This window comes from Neoarius graeffei, chromosome 2 (assembly GCF_027579695.1).
Source record: "Neoarius graeffei isolate fNeoGra1 chromosome 2, fNeoGra1.pri, whole genome shotgun sequence".
Classification (NCBI taxonomy): domain Eukaryota; kingdom Metazoa; phylum Chordata; class Actinopteri; order Siluriformes; family Ariidae; genus Neoarius; species Neoarius graeffei.
In genome coordinates this window covers 74321153-74340737 of record NC_083570.1, presented here as the reverse complement: position 1 = coordinate 74340737, position 19585 = coordinate 74321153, and the positions used below count along the sequence as shown (strand labels likewise).

The 19585-nt window shown below is 39.8% G+C and overlaps 1 protein-coding gene across 3 annotated transcripts in view; it reads left to right on the top strand.

Moving 5' to 3' along the window:
* The window catches only part of nfatc3b (nuclear factor of activated T cells 3b), a 34551-nt gene extending 19076 nt beyond the window's left edge, over positions 1 to 15475 (top strand). The window contains exons 2-10 of one of the 3 annotated variants that reach the window (XM_060914959.1): positions 953 to 2132; positions 2352 to 2514; positions 4177 to 4376; positions 4639 to 4811; positions 7112 to 7252; positions 7406 to 7461; positions 7646 to 7772; positions 7995 to 8817; positions 14231 to 15475. In XM_060914959.1, the coding sequence (XP_060770942.1) occupies positions 953 to 2132; positions 2352 to 2514; positions 4177 to 4376; positions 4639 to 4811; positions 7112 to 7252; positions 7406 to 7461; positions 7646 to 7772; positions 7995 to 8815 (2861 nt within the window). In that variant the 3' untranslated portion in view covers positions 8816 to 8817; positions 14231 to 15475. The remainder of the gene's footprint in view (positions 1 to 952; positions 2133 to 2351; positions 2515 to 4176; positions 4377 to 4638; positions 4812 to 7111; positions 7253 to 7405; positions 7462 to 7645; positions 7773 to 7994; positions 8818 to 14230) is intronic. The other 2 variants (XM_060914957.1, XM_060914958.1) reach the window with 2 other exon arrangements.
* The last annotated feature ends 4110 nt before the right edge of the window (positions 15476 to 19585 follow it).

Here is a 19585-nt window from a genome sequence, read left to right as displayed (position 1 = left end):
CAAGAATGGAACAACATTTCTCTTTCAAAACTACAGCAATTGGTCTCCTCAGTTCCCAAATGTTTATAGAGTGTTGCTAAAAGTAGAGGTGATGCAACACATTGGTAAACATGCCTCTGTCCCAACTTTTTTGAAACGTGTTGCTGACATCAAATTCAAAATGAGCATATATATTTTTCAAAAAAACAATAACATTTCTCATTTTCAATATTCGATATGTTGTCTTTGTACTATTCGCAATGAAATATAGAAATATATCAATGATTTGCAAATCATCACATTGTTTTTATTTGTTTTACACAACATCCCAACTTTTTTGGAATTGGGGTTGTGTGTGTCTCTCTCTCTCTCTCTCTCTCTCTCTCGCTCATATACATACACACACACACCCTTTCCTCTACAGAACAACGACCTTCAGTCCCAGAGGGCTGGACTACAGTTTGGTGATTTCCCTACTGTTGCTTTCACCCAGGTGCCTGAGAAAGGAAATCATCAAACATTGTTGGCTTCTAGCCCACTTTGACTGGAGTTGTTCAGTCTTGCGCTACAGCTGATCAGTCTGTTGATCAGTTTATTGTGACTTCTCACCTAGCATTGTGTGTGTGCATGTGTGAATGTTGTTATTTATAGTAAACTGCTGTTGCACTGTTGACAGCACTTAGTTTGCTCACTTGTATGTATTGGCTTAATAAGACGTGCTTATGATAGATTACTATTATCCAAGTGGCCATTAAAATAAGGCTACCTGCTTTTTTTGTAACGGACATAAAAAGTGTTGGCATAATGTTTTGTTAAATTTACTTCTTATACTCATTAATAACTTCTAAGACTGTCTGAGATAGTGTATCTCAGTTCTACTACATACGTATAATCATTCTAATTAGAACCCATAAATAGTCTATAACCAGTATGTTAATACACAATCAACATCCATTTTCCTTTGTTGCTGTAGATGTCGGGGCAGATAATGACTCATCCTGCTACCTTTTCACTGCAATCCAACAGCCTGTTTTCCAGCAACATCCAGAGCTGCAAAGTGTTACCCAATCGTCATACTCCCAAGGCCCTCTTACCAGCAGCTATGGTGCTTCTAGCTCTGGATCCAATCCAGTGGATTCTCCAAGCCGCGTTTTTGAGTGCCCCAGCATCCAGATCACATCCATCCCAACAACCGGCCAACAAGATCTGGGTGCCCAGCAACACGGGGTCCATTTGGAGCAAGAAGGAGCCTCTGGTCCTCTAACATCCAGGGACCAGCTTTATTTACCTCTGGATGTGTCCTATAGAGACACCTCGTCATTGTGTCCGAGTCCCTGCAGTAGCTTGTCATCCCGCAGCTGGCTCTCAGATGCCTCCTCTTGCGAGTCTTTCTCCCATGTTTATGATGATGTGGAGTCTGAGCTGACTGAAGCAGCAGCAAGTTTCAGGTTTACATCACCCCTGGTGTCACCACAGGGCTCTCCTCTGCCCTCGCCTCTGGCCTCACCCCAGGCATCTCCACAGATGTCTCCTATGGTATCACCATTTGGCTCTCCAGGCTGTTCGTACACTGAGGACCCTTGGTCTCGTTATCATCAACACCAACGCCCTTACTCTCATTCACTGTCTCCCCATCATTCGCCTTATCAGTCACCTCGCACTAGTGTTAACGAGGACACCTGGCTCAGTGCCCGGCCACACTCCTCCTCCTCCTCGAGACCCTCTTCTCGTCCCACTTCACCATATGGGAAGCGACCGTATTCCAGCGCCGATGGCGCACCAAGCTTGTCGTCACCTCATCTCTCTCCCACTCCGAGCCCATCTCATTCACCGCGAGGCAGTGTGACTGATGAGACCTGGTTGGGAAGTCCTGCCTTGATGGCTGGCTCCTCCCAGGCCTGTGCATCTAACGTGGACATCCCCTCAAAAACCAGACGGACTTTTCAGGGCACCAGTCAAGATTGTATGGCCTTGCTGCCCAGACATGGAGATTCAGGATTTGAGGAGAATAGCCTTGTGTTCCCCTTGCTGGATTCGAATATAGAAGTGTCACTGCCAACCCTGAAGAAAGAAGACATAGTGGAACACTACTTGTCAGTCCCTACACCCTTTACTTGGGGAAAACCTAAGCAAACACACACTCCTTTGTTCAGGTATAGGACTGCTTTTAAATGTTGTGTTCACTGCTTTATTTTGTTTGGTTTTAAGATAAACTTGAATTATGTAATAGGCCACTAGAATGTTATTGAATCATTCTACTAATGAAACCTGTTATGTGAAATATTATAGTTTGACTCTTCCTCCCTAGCTTTCACCACATCATCTGAATGCCTTTTTGTGGCTCAGCCTACTTCTCTGTATATGTCTCTCAGGTCCACATCTCTACCCTCACTAGACTGTTCACTGCCCAGCCAGTATGGGCAGTATGAGCTAAAGTTGGAGGTCCAACCCAAACCCCACCACAGAGCCCACTATGAGACGGAAGGCAGTCGAGGAGCCATTAAATCGGCATGTGGAAGACACCCTATTGTGAAGGTATGACTCCTTTTAATCTGAGTAGATTAGCTTAGAACTCAATGACTGATCGAAACTAATATGGGCATGGGCCAGAAATGGCTCATATCTTCTTCTAAGAGCATAAGATGACTACTTCCTCAATTGGATCACACATACAAAGGGTACTAATTCATATTTCAGGGGTTATCTTTATTAGCCACAATCTAACAATGTGCCAGGCAGTGTAGGTAAATACATGCAAATTGATGTAAATATAGCATTACATGCACAGGTCACTGATTCAGCACTGCTGCTATTGCCACTTAAAGGTCTCTGGTCAAACTGGTGCAAACAGATGGGCTGAAATTGGTTAAATTGCATGTAAACACTCAAAATGCATACATAGTACATTTGTGTTCTGTGCTTCAGCTCATTGTAAGTTGAGATGATTGTTATTCATCAGCTTTACTGGACAATGGCAGTAGTGTAGTGAGGTTTCTTGGAGCAGAGCTTATTTGCTCCACTGTGTTTGGCACTAAAATGCTTTGTGACAGAGTATAACCCACACCTGAAACATTATTATTATTATTATTAATTTTTTTTTTTCATTTTGAGTGTTTGAGCTTGTTTGGATTCTTATCTGACATTATCTGGCTTTTGTCTTGTATTAAAATAACTGCAGTGCAGAAATCATGACAGAAGCTGCATCTCTTTATTTTAAATATTTATTCTGAAATTTTTACTTTTGTGTCAACTGTATGGTATTAACTTATGTATCCAACTTTACAACTTTTTGCATTTATTATAGCACTGTAGTCTGTTCATGTTCAAACAGTTAGCTGTCGACCGAGTCACTGCATTACAGACCCACCATCTGGTGGAGCCTAATTCAGCTATTTTTACTCTGTTCCCAAGAACAGTTAATGTTGTATCTGTTGATGAGTTTGTTTACATTTGTTACCTAAGATCCAATGGCGAGACATTACCAGTGGAAGATGATAAGCTGTGCTTTTAGCATTCATTTGTAATATTATCCTTGATTTTTATTTAGAGTGGCCTGTCTGTGTTTGTTCACTTAGTTGAAGAATGCACTGCACCTGCATAGTGAGTCGAATCCCGTTTTCTTAGTATTTTTTTTTTTTATCGTTTGCTTTTATTATAAACAAACAGCAATACTTTTTTAGCACAACTTTTTATTATTGGCAGCACGGTGGTGTAAGTGGTTAGCACGGTTGTCTCACAGCAAGAAGGTTCTGGGTTCGAGCCCAGCAGCCGGTGAAGGCCTTTCTGTGTGGAGTTTGCATGTTCTCCCCGTGTCTGCATGGGTTTCCTCCGGGTGCTCCGGTTTCTCCCGCAGTCCAAAGAGATGCGGTTAGGTTAATATGGGACGGCCTTGGGCTGAGGTGACCTTGAGTGAGGCACCTAACTCCCAACTGCTCCCCAGGCGCTATTAGCATGGCTGCCCACTGCTCTGGGTATGTGTGTGCGCATGTGTGTGTTCACTGCTTCAGATGGGTTAAATGCAGAGAGGAATTTCACAAGTGTGTGATGAATAAAGTTGTGCTTTCTTTATAATTCAGCACAAATGCAGTATCTCACAGTACATGGTCAAAAAAAAGGTTTAATGGTGTTTTTCAGTTCAGCCACAGTAAATGGAAGTTTGTATTTTTAATCATGCTTTCTTTTCTGGATTGTTGACAGCTCCTTGGTTACAATGAGAAACCAGTCAGCCTGCAGATGTTCATTGGGACAGCAGACGATCGTCATGTGAGACCACATGCATTTTATCAGGTGCACAGGATAACGGGGAAAACTGTGGCCACTCCGAGCCAGGAGATGGTGATCAGCAGCACCAAAATCCTAGAGATTCCTCTTCTTCCTGAAAACAACATGTCTGCCAGGTGCTTGTCTTAAACACTGATAAGTTACATTTACCCTTCTTTTGCAAAGTTCTAAGATATTTTATACAATTGGAAGTGATTTATAGGGCCAGTTCTCTTGTCCATTTTTCTACATAAATAGTCTGAGATGTACAAATGGTTAATAATGGTTAATAAGCATGTTCTGTGGACTATTTTCACTTCTGATAAGACTGTACAATCAAGCTGTCTTTGGTGATTTTGCGAATGGTGTTGTGGAATGAATTTGATGTTTCCCTTGCAGTATTGACTGTGCTGGGATTCTGAAGCTCAGAAATTCTGATATTGAGTTGCGGAAGGGAGAAACCGACATCGGGCGTAAGAACACTCGTGTGCGAGCTGCGTTCCGTGTGCACATTCCCCAGGCCAATGGAAAAGTGCTCTCACTGCAAGTGGCCTCCATCCCTATAGAGTGCTGTGAGTATGTACTATTAGCGAAGCTCCCTGTGCGCGAAGCGTTGGAGCGGAGCTCCATACTTAAGAGAATATGGTAATGCATCGACCTGATTTTTGATGGCTTTTGTGACTATGTACATACATAGGAACGGTGTATGTGTACCACCACAGGGAACCCAATTGTACAGTCATGCTTGAAAGTTTGTGAACCCTTTAGAATTTTCTATATTTTTGAATAAATATGACCTAAAACATCATCAGATTTTCACACAAGTCCTAAAAGTAGATAAAGAGAACCCAGTTAAACAAATGAGACGAAAATATTATACTTGGTCATTTATTTATTGAGGAAAATGATCCAATATTACATACTGTATCTGTGAGTGGCAAAAGTATGTGAACCTTTGCTTTCAGTATCTGGTGTGACCCCCTTGTGCAGCAATAACTGCAACTAAACGTTTCCGGTAACTGTTGATCAGTCCTGCACACCGGCTTGGAGGAATTTTAGCCCATTCCTCCGTACAGAACAGCTTCAACTCTGGGATGTTGGTGGGTTTCCTCACATGAACTGCTCACTTCAGGTCCTTCCACAACATTTCGATTGGATTAAAGTCAGGACTTTGACTTGGCCATTCCAAAACATTAACTTTATTCTTCTTTAACCATTCTTTGGTAGAACGACTTGTGTGCTTAGGGTCGTTGTCTTGCTGCATGACCCACCTTCTCTTGAGATTCAGTTCATGGACAGATGTCCTGACATTTTCCTTTAGAATTCGCTGGTATAATTCAGAATTCATTGTTCCATCAATGATGGCAAGCCGTCCTGGCCCAGATGCAGCAAAACAGGCCCAAACCACGATACTACCACCACCATGTTTCACAGATGGGATAAGGTTCTTATGCTGGAATGCAGTATTTTCCTTTCTTCAAACATAACGCTTCTCATTTAAACCAAAAAATTCTATTTTGGTCTCATCCGTCCACAAAACATTTTTCCAATAGCCCTCTGGCTTGTCCACGTGATCTTTAGCAAACTGCAGATGAGCAGCAATGTTCTTTTGGAGAGCAGTGGCTTTCTTCTTGCAACCCTGCCATGCACACCATTGTTGTTCAGTGTTCTCCTGATGGTGGACTCATGAATGTTAACATTAGCCAATGTAAGAGAGACCTTCAGTTGCTTAGAAGTTACCCTGGGGTCCTTTGTGACCTCGCCGACTATTACACACCTTGCTCTTGGAGTGATCTTTGTTGGTCAACCACTCCTGGGGAGGGTAACAATGGTCTTGAATTTCCTCCATTTGTACACAATCTGTCTGACTGTGGATTGGTGGAGTCCAAACTCTTTAGAGATGGATTTGTAACCTTTTCCAGCCTGATGAGCATCAACAACGCTTTTTCTGAGGTCCTCAGAAATCTCCTTTGTTTGTGCCATGATACACTTCCACAAACATGTGTTGTGAAGATCAGACTTTGATAGATCCCTGTTCTTTAAATAAAACAGGGTGCCCACTCACACCTGATTGTCATCCCATTGATTGAAAACACCTGACTCTAATTTCACCTTCAAATTAACTGCTAATCCTAGAGGTTCACACACTTTTGCCACTCACAGATATGCAATATTGGATCATTTTTCTCAATAAATAAATGACCAAGTATAATATTTTAGTCTCATTTGTTTAACTGGGTTCTCTTTATCTACTTTTAGGACTTGTGTGAAAATCTGATGATGTTTTAGGTCATATTTATGCAGAAATACAGAACATTTTAAAGGGTTCACAAACTTGTACATATAATAAGACACTACATATAATAAGCCTAATAATGAACATTTAAAAAAAATCAGTTATTTAACTGTCAAAAATGTATGGTCATTAATAATTTTGATAATTTTCTGTAAGGAGACACTTATTTGATATTTATGGAAGGAGTCTCTGGTATCAGCACTTTGTAAGGGTCAGAAAGTTTTGCAATGGGAAAGTCTTCAGGACAGAGGAGTTTGTACTTTCCAGTTTCTTGATAACATGACAAGTTGCTTTTTTTTTTTGGTGGGCGGGTTGCATGAGTGATTGAGAGGAAAAAGGAAGGCTGGTAAGGGAATGACTGTTTATGTTTGCCGTAAGATAAATTATAACAGGACTTTTTTTGTGGACTGTCCATAACATTAAATGTAACTAGAAAAGGATCAAATAAAACACTTCATGTTTTCATATTCATTACTATAATAGACTTATAATGAAGGTCCATATAAGCAATAATAATTATATGATGAATCGTAGCTAACTTTTTCTCAATTTCCTCCTGTATAATTTATTTTTCAGCCCAGCGCTCAGCCCAGGAGCTTCCTCAGATAGAGAAGTTCAGTCCTACCTGTGACTCTGTGATGGGAGGCCAGGAGCTGATGATCATCGGTGCAAACATAACCCCAGAGTCAAAGGTCATCTTCCTGGAAAAAGGCCATGGTAAGAGGCATCCACGGATCTGTCTGCCTAAATGATTTATGAAAAGATGCAGTGTTCTAGAGCATGTTTCCCATCTTATTCAAACGTTTCTTTTCACACAAAGGACTTTCTGTATCTTCTATTAAAGGCTTGACCTTTTATTGTTCATTTCAGATGGTAGAACTCAGTGGGAAGTGGATGCAAAAATGGTTCATGAAAAGAGTAGAGATGTAGGTTTCTCCAAGTTTGTTTAACAGTTCCTCACTTTGGTTTTTTTTTTTCAAATTGAATATATTTTGATATATTTTTATCACAGAAGTGCAAATGTATATTCAGATAACGACTATTATTAGATACGTGTATGTACAGATAAAATAAGGATGGTATTTTAAACATAATTATTTGCCTTTTTAGACTAGCATTGTGGTGAAGATCCCGCCGTACCATAAGAAGATCTTGGGGTCATCCGTGCAGGTACAGTTCTACATCAGCAATGGGAAAAGGAAGAGAAGCCTTATACAACGCTTTACTTATGTCCCAGGTAAAAGCACAATAAACATTCATTATGTATATAAGACTGAGATAAAAGTTTTGCTGTATTGTCGAAAGATGTAATGCAAAGAATAGTAATAATGTTGTCAAGATCGTTTAGAATTTGTCTTTTTAGCATTGAGCTGCCTAGGAAATCAAGGCTTTATTTTGTTTGAGAACTATATTGGTTGCATCTGACTTTGCTATATTAACAAAGCTTTATCTTTTTAAGCAGTGCAGGTAAAGCAGGAATATGACAATGTTGAAGGTACTACAACCTCTGACCAAGCAGAGCAGTTCAACCCTCTGGAGCAGTGGCTGTACTCTGCAGGTCCGGTCTGTGTTCCATCCTCCACTCAGCGTAGCTACTCTCCTTTGGGTTCCCCCCAGCTCAGTCAACATCATCCTCCAGATACCAGTCTCAGTGACGTGTCTGGGCTTCACCCAGTATCACTGAATTTCACCAAGCCCTCATCATATCAGGGACCTCAACAAAACCTATCTTACAATGGACAGCTCAGTCTTCCCTGTGATACTGCTTCAATGCAAGGAGGCAGATCATCAGCTGTTGTGTCTGAGAATGTGAGATCTGTATTAGGAATTGGGAATCAAAACACTCCTGGAGGTGTTCATGGCTTGAATCAAGTCTCTGGTCAGAGGCATAATGAGGGCTACCTCAGCCCTACCTCAGGTACAACCCAGTGTGATCCAAATAGCCTCAATAACTATCGATCTGCTCATGATTCTGGAGAGCTGGTGCTGTTTCCAAAGTCGTCATCCTCTCTGGAGGCTCTTGACTCCACTACAGTGCCTTCTACCTCACACTTGAACAGAGAGGCTCTTGTAAACCCAAAGCCTAATGCAGCACTTTCCCCAGCTGATACAAGTGGAACCATAAGCTCTTTGGGAGCTGGAGCTTCATCAAACCACTCCATAGATGGGCAGAGGCCTAACGTTAAACAGGAACCGGAGAAGGAGAAGGAGCTCACCTTCCAGTCCATCGGGCTGCAGGATATCACACTTGATGATGGTATGAATCTGGTATTCTCGTAAAGGTGCAGCTTATTTGCAATATTTTAATTTACTTACATTTTACAGTACATTTCAGAATTTGGTGATTAGTAGACTACTGTGTAGTCTCCATCAAAAACATATCCTCATGCTAATAAAAACAGGTCAGGGTGTTGGAATACTGATAAGCTAAAACCCCGTTTAGGGAGGAGTTATGCTATGCATTCGAATAAAAGTCATAATTTCCCACTTCTGACTAGGAAAAAACAATCCCTCGATATGGTATTCCTACTCAGGAATTCAGGACAGTGCCATCCACCCCATGTTCAGCAAGTGACATAAAATCAACATGGCTGCTCACAGCATGAACAGTAAACAAAGCAGCACTTCTTACCTTTAAAGGAGTTATGCTGTATACGCAAGTATTTGCTATAGATTAATCAATATATAGACATATTATCTTGATAAATTAAGACTGACAATATACACTGTAAAAAATGATAGGCTGATTTAACTTTAAAAAATCAGTGCAACATTTTTGCATCCATAATTTTATGTAGAAAGTGCATAAGTTTTTAGGTCATTTTTACACATGAAATTAAGCTGACTTACAAAAAAATACATCAGAATTTCACTTCATGTCTTTACTTAAAAATATAGGTTTCTCCAGCCAGTAAAATTAAGCTGTTTCATTTTGACTAAGATTTTAAAGTTGTATACGTGCAATATCTTGGTTAAACATTACCGCTACGAAAACTACTATTACTCCTATCGCTACTTCTGCCACAGTGAAAATCTATAGCACACGGATTTTCTTATATGACAAATAAATTAACAATCACTATATAATAACAAAACTTTCAAATCATCGTGTCAAGAAAACTAGATCAACGGTACTGTTAACTAGCAAAAGCACACAGGTGCAAACTTACATTAGTGACCAACTTCACGATATAAACAAATAAAACCCGAGAAGTTCTAACACGGTTGTATTTAAGAACATCTCTGGTAAAAGACTGAATTAATTATTTGAAAAACTGACCCCACTTAGATTTGCTAATTTATCAGCGCTAGCTCCACTTTGCTAGCCTAGGCTGCCTCATGTTCCCTGCCAAGCCAACCTTGCAGTCAAAACACCTTTTGATGTCGATAAACACCCCGTAAAACATTACGTCAATTGTTTGAAACAAGCTAACAAAAAAAACCCTCATAACTGTAAACACATAAAAATTAACAGTCTGATGTGCTCTTACCTATGCAATTCTTTCTTTCGGTGTCGTTAAGGACGCATTATCCTAATGGGCTTCATGGGCAGCTGCCCAGGGCCTCGGCCACTAGGGGGCCTCGGAGGTAGCGAGATCGGAAAATATGAACCGATATTTTCAGAAGTTTTGATCATATTGATAACATTTTTGATGCATTTCACCACCCGTAAGGAAGTCCCATTGCATAAATCACCCGTCATTGTCAATATGATCACTGTCCACCATGTCTTCACACGCTACGCCAGCTTGAGTTCAATTATTTAATTAATGACTTCGCTTTCCAGAAAAGTAGGAAAGTGCCCTTGTAAGTTGACCCATGGCTGTCAAACTAAATGCGCAAAGCTGTGTGCCACTGCTGTTTGGGACATTACGTGTGTGAAAGGATGAAATGTTTCACATAGCCTAACATTTTGAGATTTATTTCTGAGAAGCAAGATATTTTTCTTTCTTTGTTATCGCTCTTTGTTTTCACAAGTTAAAAGTCGCCTGGATTCCAAAATGAAAACGAACGGTTATATACCAAATGAATGTTCTTGTTCTGAATACTAAAGAAACTGTTGTAGGCCTAGGTTATGTTCTTGACATGTTGTTCATTGACTCACTCAATCACAGGCTTCTTGAGGCTAAACTTTAGTTAACTAGACTTGTTAACCGTGATGTCTGATGGATTTTTTCACCATGCAGTTGCCTATTTCACCATTGCTTTTTCTCGATTAAATAGGTGTTGATGGATATAAAGTTTTATCATTCAATAGTATTTCTAATTGTGCCACTGTCATTATTTAAGTTTCTGTGTCTAGTTAGACAGGCACGTCTGAGGGGGTGAATTTGCTGAGCGCAGTTGACAACAGGCGGGGGTGGGGCCTCGGGGGGGTGTCCGCCCAGGGCCTCGTCAAGGGTTAACGCGGCCCTGGGTGTCGTGGCAAACGGTCCAAATGCTTCGAAGTTGATGGAGTACGGTCTAATGGTGTGGTGTCCAAAGATCTCAAAATATTTAGTTTAGTGTTCCCAAATCTCCTGAATGTAGGTATTACTAAAAATTATAGACAATGTTTATGCAAAATCTTAAAGACGCTTAACACACAAAATAATGAGCTGTACTTATTCTTTTAATTGAGCCAAGTTCAGATAACAGCATTTTAGGTAAAATCCTCTTTTATTTATGAGCAATTTTTACTGAACTGAAGAATCTTTTTTTTTTTTTTTTTTTTAGAGTGTAGTTCCGTGTTTTAAGGAGCCAAATATACTCTTTATCACTCATCACAGTCAGCTGGTTAGACTGTTGCTAACAAAAAATGAACATGGAGGCACCCATGTTTTTTTAGGTCTTTGTAGCTCGAATGCACAATGATCCAAAGTGGCATAATTCTGAATTCCTACTTCCGAGGTAAATCAAATGCAGCTTTAGTACAGTGATAAAAACACAAAAGTCAAGGGATTTTTAATTAAATTAGTCTTCCCTGTACCTTCAGTTATAACAGGTTGAGTCAGTCCATTCTCGAAATGGAAGGAAGTGTGGTGCAGAGTGGGGTTTAATCAGTACCTTCTGGCAGGCGGCGATTGGGCTGTTTTTGGCGTTTGATAAGAATCAAATGTTTTAAATCTGATGTGGTCAGCTACAAGAAGATGGAGGAAATGACTGGTGTGATGTGAGAGAACTTTGGGTGGCTGTTCCTGGTCTTCACTCTAGTTCAGTGAGATCTGTGTGGCAGATTATTACAGCAACAATTGCTGGACTGCGACATGTGTTCATACAAATTCATACCCACCCATTGTTCTAAAAGATAGGCCATATGCTTGTGTTTGTTTACACTCAAGCAAAGACAGCTGCCACCCCCAGTGTGTGGAAACCTGTTTAGTTTGCACCTAATTATAGTATCCAGCCCTGCAGCATGGCAGGAAAGATATAGGCCTTTATGGAGCATTGCATCGAGTCACTATGAGCTAAATATACCGCAGGGCTTAATCTTCTATAGTTACTGATGTACAACTGTTAGGGCACTGTAGAGATAAACACATATCACACAAAACAATCTTGCTTATTCCTCCTTAGATACTGAGCGGCGTAGACCAAAATAATGTCCTTACATATTGTCTTCGCTCATCTTCTTTCCATCTGTGACCTTGATTACAGTTTGGCTGGTACATTTATGACCAGGACATGCAATCTGTTTGCTGTAGTTTAATTAATACAGACATAATTCTGAAAAGGCATCCTCCCTGTCCCCTTAGTGCTGTGTGCAAACAGAAACATACACCCACCCACTCTACCTGGCCTCCTGCCACCATGCCTCAGCCTCATTTCACTGTGTTGGGGAGGACAGGTGCAGTGGACTGTTTGTGCCCCCTGATGACTGAGTGCTGTTGTTCCTTATCGTAGCCCCTTTCATTGCAAGTAGGCATGTGTGTAACCATGAGTGTGTTATATTTCATCATTTCTCACTAACCTTTACTGAAAAAATAATGACTACACTTCAAATTTATCGTTATGTAGACATCACTGTTTAATTCTAATGTACAGTACTGTGCAAGTCTTAGACACCCTATTTTTTGTTTCACCCAAACTTTTTTATAGATTTCTATTTTATGACTTCTACATTATCGACTAGGTACAGAAAGGTTTTAGAGTCCAAACATTCATTTTCCAGCACAAAATTAAATGTTACAGAAAAAAAAAAGTTTGTATCTGAGCAGCATATTACGTAAGAGACCACTTTTCAGATTAAAAAAGAAAACATAATAAAGCCTACTGGGTTTGGCTGCAAAATTAAGAAGCGAGTGTGACAGTCAAAGTGTCCAGAAGAACTGTGGCTGGTTCTGCAAGATGCTCAGTAAAACCCTACAGCTCATTTCCTTACCAAACTGCACTCATTGTACCCAAGACTACTATTTTTTTATGTAGCTAGCCACTACACCACCGGCACGGTGGTGTAGTGGTTAGCGCTGTCGCCTCACAGCAAGAACGCCCAGGTTCGAGCCCCGTGGCTGGCGAGGGCCTTTCTGTGTGGAGTTTGCATGTTCTCCCCGTGTCCGTGTGGGTTTCCTCCGGGTGCTCCGGTTTCCCCCACAGTCCAAAGACATGCAGGTTAGGTTAACTGGTGACTCTAAATTGACCGTAGGTGTGAATGTGAGTGTGAATGGTTGTCTGTGTCTATGTGTCAGCCCTGTGATGACCTGGCGACTTGTCCAGGGTGTACCCCGCCTTTCGCCCATAGTCAGCTGGGATAGGCTCCAGCTTGCCTGCAACCCTGTAGAACAGGATAAAGCGGCTAGAGATGATGAGATGAGATGAGGGTTGTGTCACACCAAATATTGACGTTTTTTATTTATTTATTAAGGCTAACTGCTGTTTATAGTAGTTTTTTAATGTTGAAACATTTCATTATTTTTTTAAGCTATTTTTGGTCTACAGAATTTCTTTACGTGTGCCTGAGACTTTTACATAGTACTGTACTTTGTTGGGGAAGATTAATTTATGAAGAGATACTCTGTCATGTATTCTTTGTATGTGTTTTACAACATGTCGTAAATAGACTCATGTAAATTTTGAGTTTAGAACCAGTGCAGACCAATGCTCAGTTCTGGCTGTACTACAGTTAAAGGCATAAGCATGGCAAAGTAAGATGGCACAGTGATATATTTAACTCTTGTGTTTTTAGACCTCGTATCAAAGTTGCAGCTGTAATACGATGCACCCAGACTTATATTTGTCCTCAAGTACAGGAAGACATGCAGAGATAACTACCGTATAACTGAGACTGTGTAAACAACACTGCCACGAAAAGGCTCTAAAATTGTACAGAAATGCAAAAAAATATCAGAACTATATTGGTTCATTTGGACGGTCAGTAGAAATATGGTAAATTCTGTCATTTTCAGTCCCCAGCCTGGTTCACTCTGGTCTATAAGCTCCTTCTGTATTCTGAAGTAAACACAGTCAAAAGCTGAAGTTGCATATTCATACCATACCTTGCATGATGTCGTTTAATAATTTTAAACTTTTTTAGGCTCAGGAAAGGATCTACTGAAAGCTCTTTTCACTGCTAATGCAGTTTTATCTGGTTTTAAAACCAAATAGCCAAAAAAATAACCAAAAACACAACCAAATCACCAAAAAGAAAATAAATGATTCAACATAATTTCTTACAGATTTCATAATTCTAATCATTATCATGTCTTTTCTGTCTTTCAGTGAGCGAGATCATAGTGAGAGACTTGTTCCAGAGTCCAGATTTGGCACTGGATGAATGCTCATAGCTTAAAGTAGCCACACTGAGAAATCAATTACTTAACTAGGAATGCAGTACTGTAGATGTGGGACTTACAGTATGTACTCTGACTGCCACTAAAGAGAATGAATAAACAAATGTGTTGATGAACATTGCTGTATACTATGATGATTTAAAGCTATGCTAGGTGATATCCTATCTTGGCAATGTGAATCTTCTGTCTGAGACGACTTCTTTTTTTACATTAAGAACTCTTTTGCTGGCATTAATGTGTCTTTTGCTGAGGTGCCTTAAGTATAAAATATTCAAGTCTTTACTGCGTTCAGACTGCACCCTGAAACGACCCATATCCGATTTTTTTGCCCATATGCGACCTGTATCCGATTTGTTATTGACAATCTGAACGACACAGATCCGATTTTTTTCACATGCGACCCAGGCCGCTTGGATATGTGGTCCTAATTCCGATGCATATCCGTTATTTTCACATGCGACTGCAGTCTGACCGGACAGGTCGCATTCATGCGACCTACACGTCATCAACAAGAGACAAACATCACTATTCTGCGTTGGCTAATCCCGCCTCTTTGGTGGAAAACAACAACGGCTTTTTTTTTGTTTACGTATTACGTAGATGTGCTTATTACGTGTCAATTTGCGCATGCGGGACACTTTTGGGTCGTTTTCTGTTCATATTGGAGATCACATACAAGTCTCAAATAATTGGTAATGTGAACGGCCTAACAAAAAAAATCGGATTTCACAACGAATCGGATATGGGTCATTTCAGGTTGCAGTCTGAACGTAGTGTTTGGTAAAATGTTGACTGTGAAGCATATTTAAGACTCAAAACTATGCAATATGGTTTTATAAACAAAATATTTTAGAATAGATGCATAGGATCATTTGGACTGTTACAGTGTCAGCAGGCTGTTAGTTTATCATATTTCTGAATTTTTTTTTTATCTGTAATTTGGCATGGCTTAATTGTGACTTAGTTCCAGAAATTACATTAATTTGTAATCCTTTCAGGTAGAGAAATCATCAATTGAAAGACACTTACGTGCCTGTGTGTTAAGTAATTGTTTCCCCAAACCCAGATTTATATTTATGAATTTGTATTGAACATTAAGGTACATGACATATGATGTATTGATATTCATATTAGCTTTGTGGAAAGATTTGAAATAAAGCAATTTGTCCTGATATACTTTGAATATAATACCTGGTTTTACCTTTTTTCCCCCCAATGAAAATCTTTGTGTACATATACAGTTATGTTCAAAATAATAGCAGTCCCTCAACAGTAGCAAGATAAATCACTGTTTTTGTTAAAATTTCAACCTTTACACCGCAAGCAAGTTTCTGGAGGGTATAGTAAAGGTATAGAAAACCAACAGACCCAACAGGCCTGCCGTGCATGCTACTGATTCCGTGAAATTGAATGATTAGCTGAAAGGGGTGTGTTCAAAAAAAATAGCAGTGGTGAGTTCAATTAGGGAGGGCATTGATTTTGTGAAAAAAAGGTGTTAACAGGTGGTCCTTATTTAAGGATCAAGGCAACTGACATTGCATATGCTGGCTGTCCTGCATTGGTCCTGAAAAACCAAGTACAATGGGTCGTTCAAGACACTGTTCTGATGAAGAGCGGCTTTTAATCAAGAAATGGATAAAAGAGGGGAAAACCTACAAAGAAGTGCAGAAACTTATAGGCTGTTCAGCTAAAATGATATCAAACGCTTTAAAATGGCAGCCAAAACCAGAAAGACGAGGAAGAAAAAGAAAAACAACTTCTCGAATGGATCGGAGAATAACCAAACTGGCAAAGGCTCAGCCAATGATCAGCTCCAGGAGGATCAAAGAAGATCTAAACTTGCCTGTGAGTACCGGTACAATCAGACGACGTCTATGTGAAGCCAATCTACCAGCAAGAAGCCCCCACAAAGTCCCATTGTTAAAGAAAAGACATGTGCTGAAGCAGCTACAATTTGCCAAAGAACACATTGACTGGCCTGAAAAGAAATGGCGTAATATTTTGTGGACAGATGAAAGTAAGATTGTTCTTTTTGGGTCTAAGGGTCACAGACAGTTTGTCAGACGTCCTGCAAACACAGAATTCAAGCCACAGTACACAGTGAAGACTGTTAAGCATGGTGATGCAAGCATCATGATATGGGGATGTTTTTCATACTACGGTGTTGGTCCTATTTACCGCATACCAGGGATCATGGATCAGTTTGAGTACATCAGAATACTGGAAGAAGTCATGTTGCCATATGCTGAAGAGGAAATGCCTTTGAAGTGGGTGTTTCAACAAGACAATGACCCCAAACACACCAGCAAGCGAGCAAAATCATGGTTCCAGACAAACAGCATCCAACTAATGGAGTGGCCAGCACAATCCCCGGACCTCAATCCCATAGAAAACTTGTGGGCTGACATAAAAAATGCTGTTCATGAGGCAAAAGCAAGAAATGCAGAGGAATTGTGGAACGTGGTACAATTGACCTGGGCTGCAATACCTGTTGACCGTTGCCAGAAGTTGGTCGACTCCATGCACCACAGATGCAAAGCAGTTATCAGAAACCATGGTTATGCAACAAAATATTAGTTTAGGATACTCAGCAAAGTTGAATTTTCAAGAATTTCTTAGTTTGTATGGTACATTTTTGAGTTTCCAAAGAAAGATGTCAACACTGCTATTTTTTTGAACATTACATTTCTTGACTTTCTGTGAAATATTATGAAATGTAATTACTTTTTCCAATTTTCTTGCTTTGAAATAGAATGTGCAGTATGCCCAATGCATTTGTGTTCATTAAAGTGCAATTTATTTGAAGAATTTTGACATTTACTCGCCTTTTTAAAGACACTGCTATTATTTTGAGCACAACTGTACAAACACTTCAACATATACAACAGTGATAGAACTCACAGGACTGGGTACATCTGAACATATTAGTAGAGTAAATGTCAAATATGTTACTTATTGTTGGTGGTGTGGAGGCACAGTAGGAATCATTGCTTCCTCACAGCTTCAAGGTCCCCAGTTTGATCCTGAGCTTACTGCTTCTGAGGAGTTTTGCAAGTTCTTCCTATATTTGTGTTGGTTTCTCCTGGGTTCTGCATTTTCCTCCAACCACCCAAAACCATGTCAGTATGAATAAATGACTGCCTTTCCATCACATCACTTGGTGATCATCACTTCAAATACCCTGACATCTCTAACCATTTGTAATAACATTTCTAACAATAGCCAAAAAAGTCATGTTACTATACCGCAAAGATCTAAAATATTCCCTCTGCACTGGCGTAACATTTTAACAGAACACAACATTTGGGAACAAAAAGTACAGCAGCTAGAAACTGAAACAAATCCTATCTAGATACCTGGTTTACTTCAATACCATACTTGGGACCTGATTTCTTCAAATAAAAGTCACCTCAGAAATCATTTTATCATGCGTGTTTATTAATCTACAAGTCGCTGTAGTATATTGTACAACTGTCTGTAAAGTTTCGTTCTATCTCAGAGTTTCCTTAACTTACAGTTGTGGTCCGCAGTTTACATACAGTGACATAAATGTCATCTTGGATATGAATGCCATGGCAATATTTGGGCTTTCAGTAATTTCTTTGAACTGTTCTTTTTCTGTGGCAGAATGTACAGCATACATCTTTAATTTAAAAAAACACTAGAATTCGGTGCACAAGTTTTAATTTTCTTTGGGTTTTCTTGAATCAATACAGGCTCAAAAATATACATACAGCACACTTAATATTTGGGTAAAATGCCTCTTCGCAAGATTCACCTTGACCAAACATTTTTGTTTACCATGAACAAGCTTCTGGCAGAATTCTGGTTGGATATTTCATGACTCTTCATGGTAGAATTGGTAGAGTTCAATTAATTTTTTTTTTCTTGGCATGGACTCGACTTATAAGCACGGTCCATATATTTTCAATAGGGTTGAAGTCGGGACTTGTTTTAAGCTTAATGTTAGCCTGCTTTATCCTCCACAACCAGCTCTGATGCGTGTTCGGGTTCATTTTCCTGTTGTAACTCCCAAGTCGTGTTCAAGTTTCTGATAGTTTATGCTGAAGAATTCTGAGGTAGTCCTCCTTCTTCATTATTACATCCACTTTGTGCAATGAACCAGTTCCACTGGCAGCAAAACAGCCCCAGAGCATGATGATCCTACCACCACGAGCAGCTGGTACAGTGTCCCTCTGTACATTGTGGCCAAACAATTCAATCTTTGTCTCATCTGACCATACAGCTATCCTCCAGAAGGCTTTTTGCTTTGTCTGTGTGGTCAGCTTCAAACTTTAGTTAAGCTTGAAGTTGTCAATTTTGGAGCAGGGGGTTATTTCTTGGATAGCAGCCTCTTAGTCCATGGTGATCTGAACTGTAGACAGTGATCCATCAGCTTCCAGTTCATGGCAGGGCTGTGGCATGGTGGCTCCCAGGTTGTTCCTGACCATTCAAACCAATTTCCTTTCAGCTGAGGGTGACAGTTTGGGTTTTCTTGAAGCAAAGTGGCTTGGCAAAGTGACTACACCTCACAATAACTTGGATACAATTGTTTGAACTGATCTCGGAATTTGCAGTTGTTTAGAAATGGCTCCAAGAGACATTCCGGAGGTGTGTACATCTGCGATCCTCTTTCTCAGGTCTGCACAGAGCTCCTTGGACTTTCCCATTTTACTGTGTGTTGGTCAATCCAATTAATGCTGTAAACAAACCCTTTTTAAGACACAGAGAAGCTACCAGCTGTAGTCAATCATAATCACTAACAGGAAGTTAAGAGACCTCGGCCTTGGCAAGATAAGAGACATTTTAGAAGTTTCAGCACCTCTGAATTAATAATCTAAGTGAGCATATGTAAATTTTTGACCCTGTATGTCTAATTTTGACCCTGTGTTAATTTCAGAAAACCCAAAGAAAATTAAAACTTGTGTATCAAATTCTAGTGGGGTTTTTTTAATTAAAGATATATGCTGTACAATCATTCTGCTACAAAAAAAGAACAGTTCAAAGAAATTACTGAAAGCCCAAATATTGCCATGACATTCATATCCAAGATGACAGTCATGTCACTGTATGTAAACTTCTGACCACAACTGTATATATACCTTGTACATGTCTTGTATAGGTTCCCTATTATGGTATTCCTTATTGTTATCTTTTTTGTGTTCAACAAGTTCCATTCAAAAAATTATAAAACATGACATCTGAACATATATAAAATGTATATGAAAAAGCTTCATTATTCCTCCTACACAGTCACTATGTTTTAGAAGAGTTACACTTACAT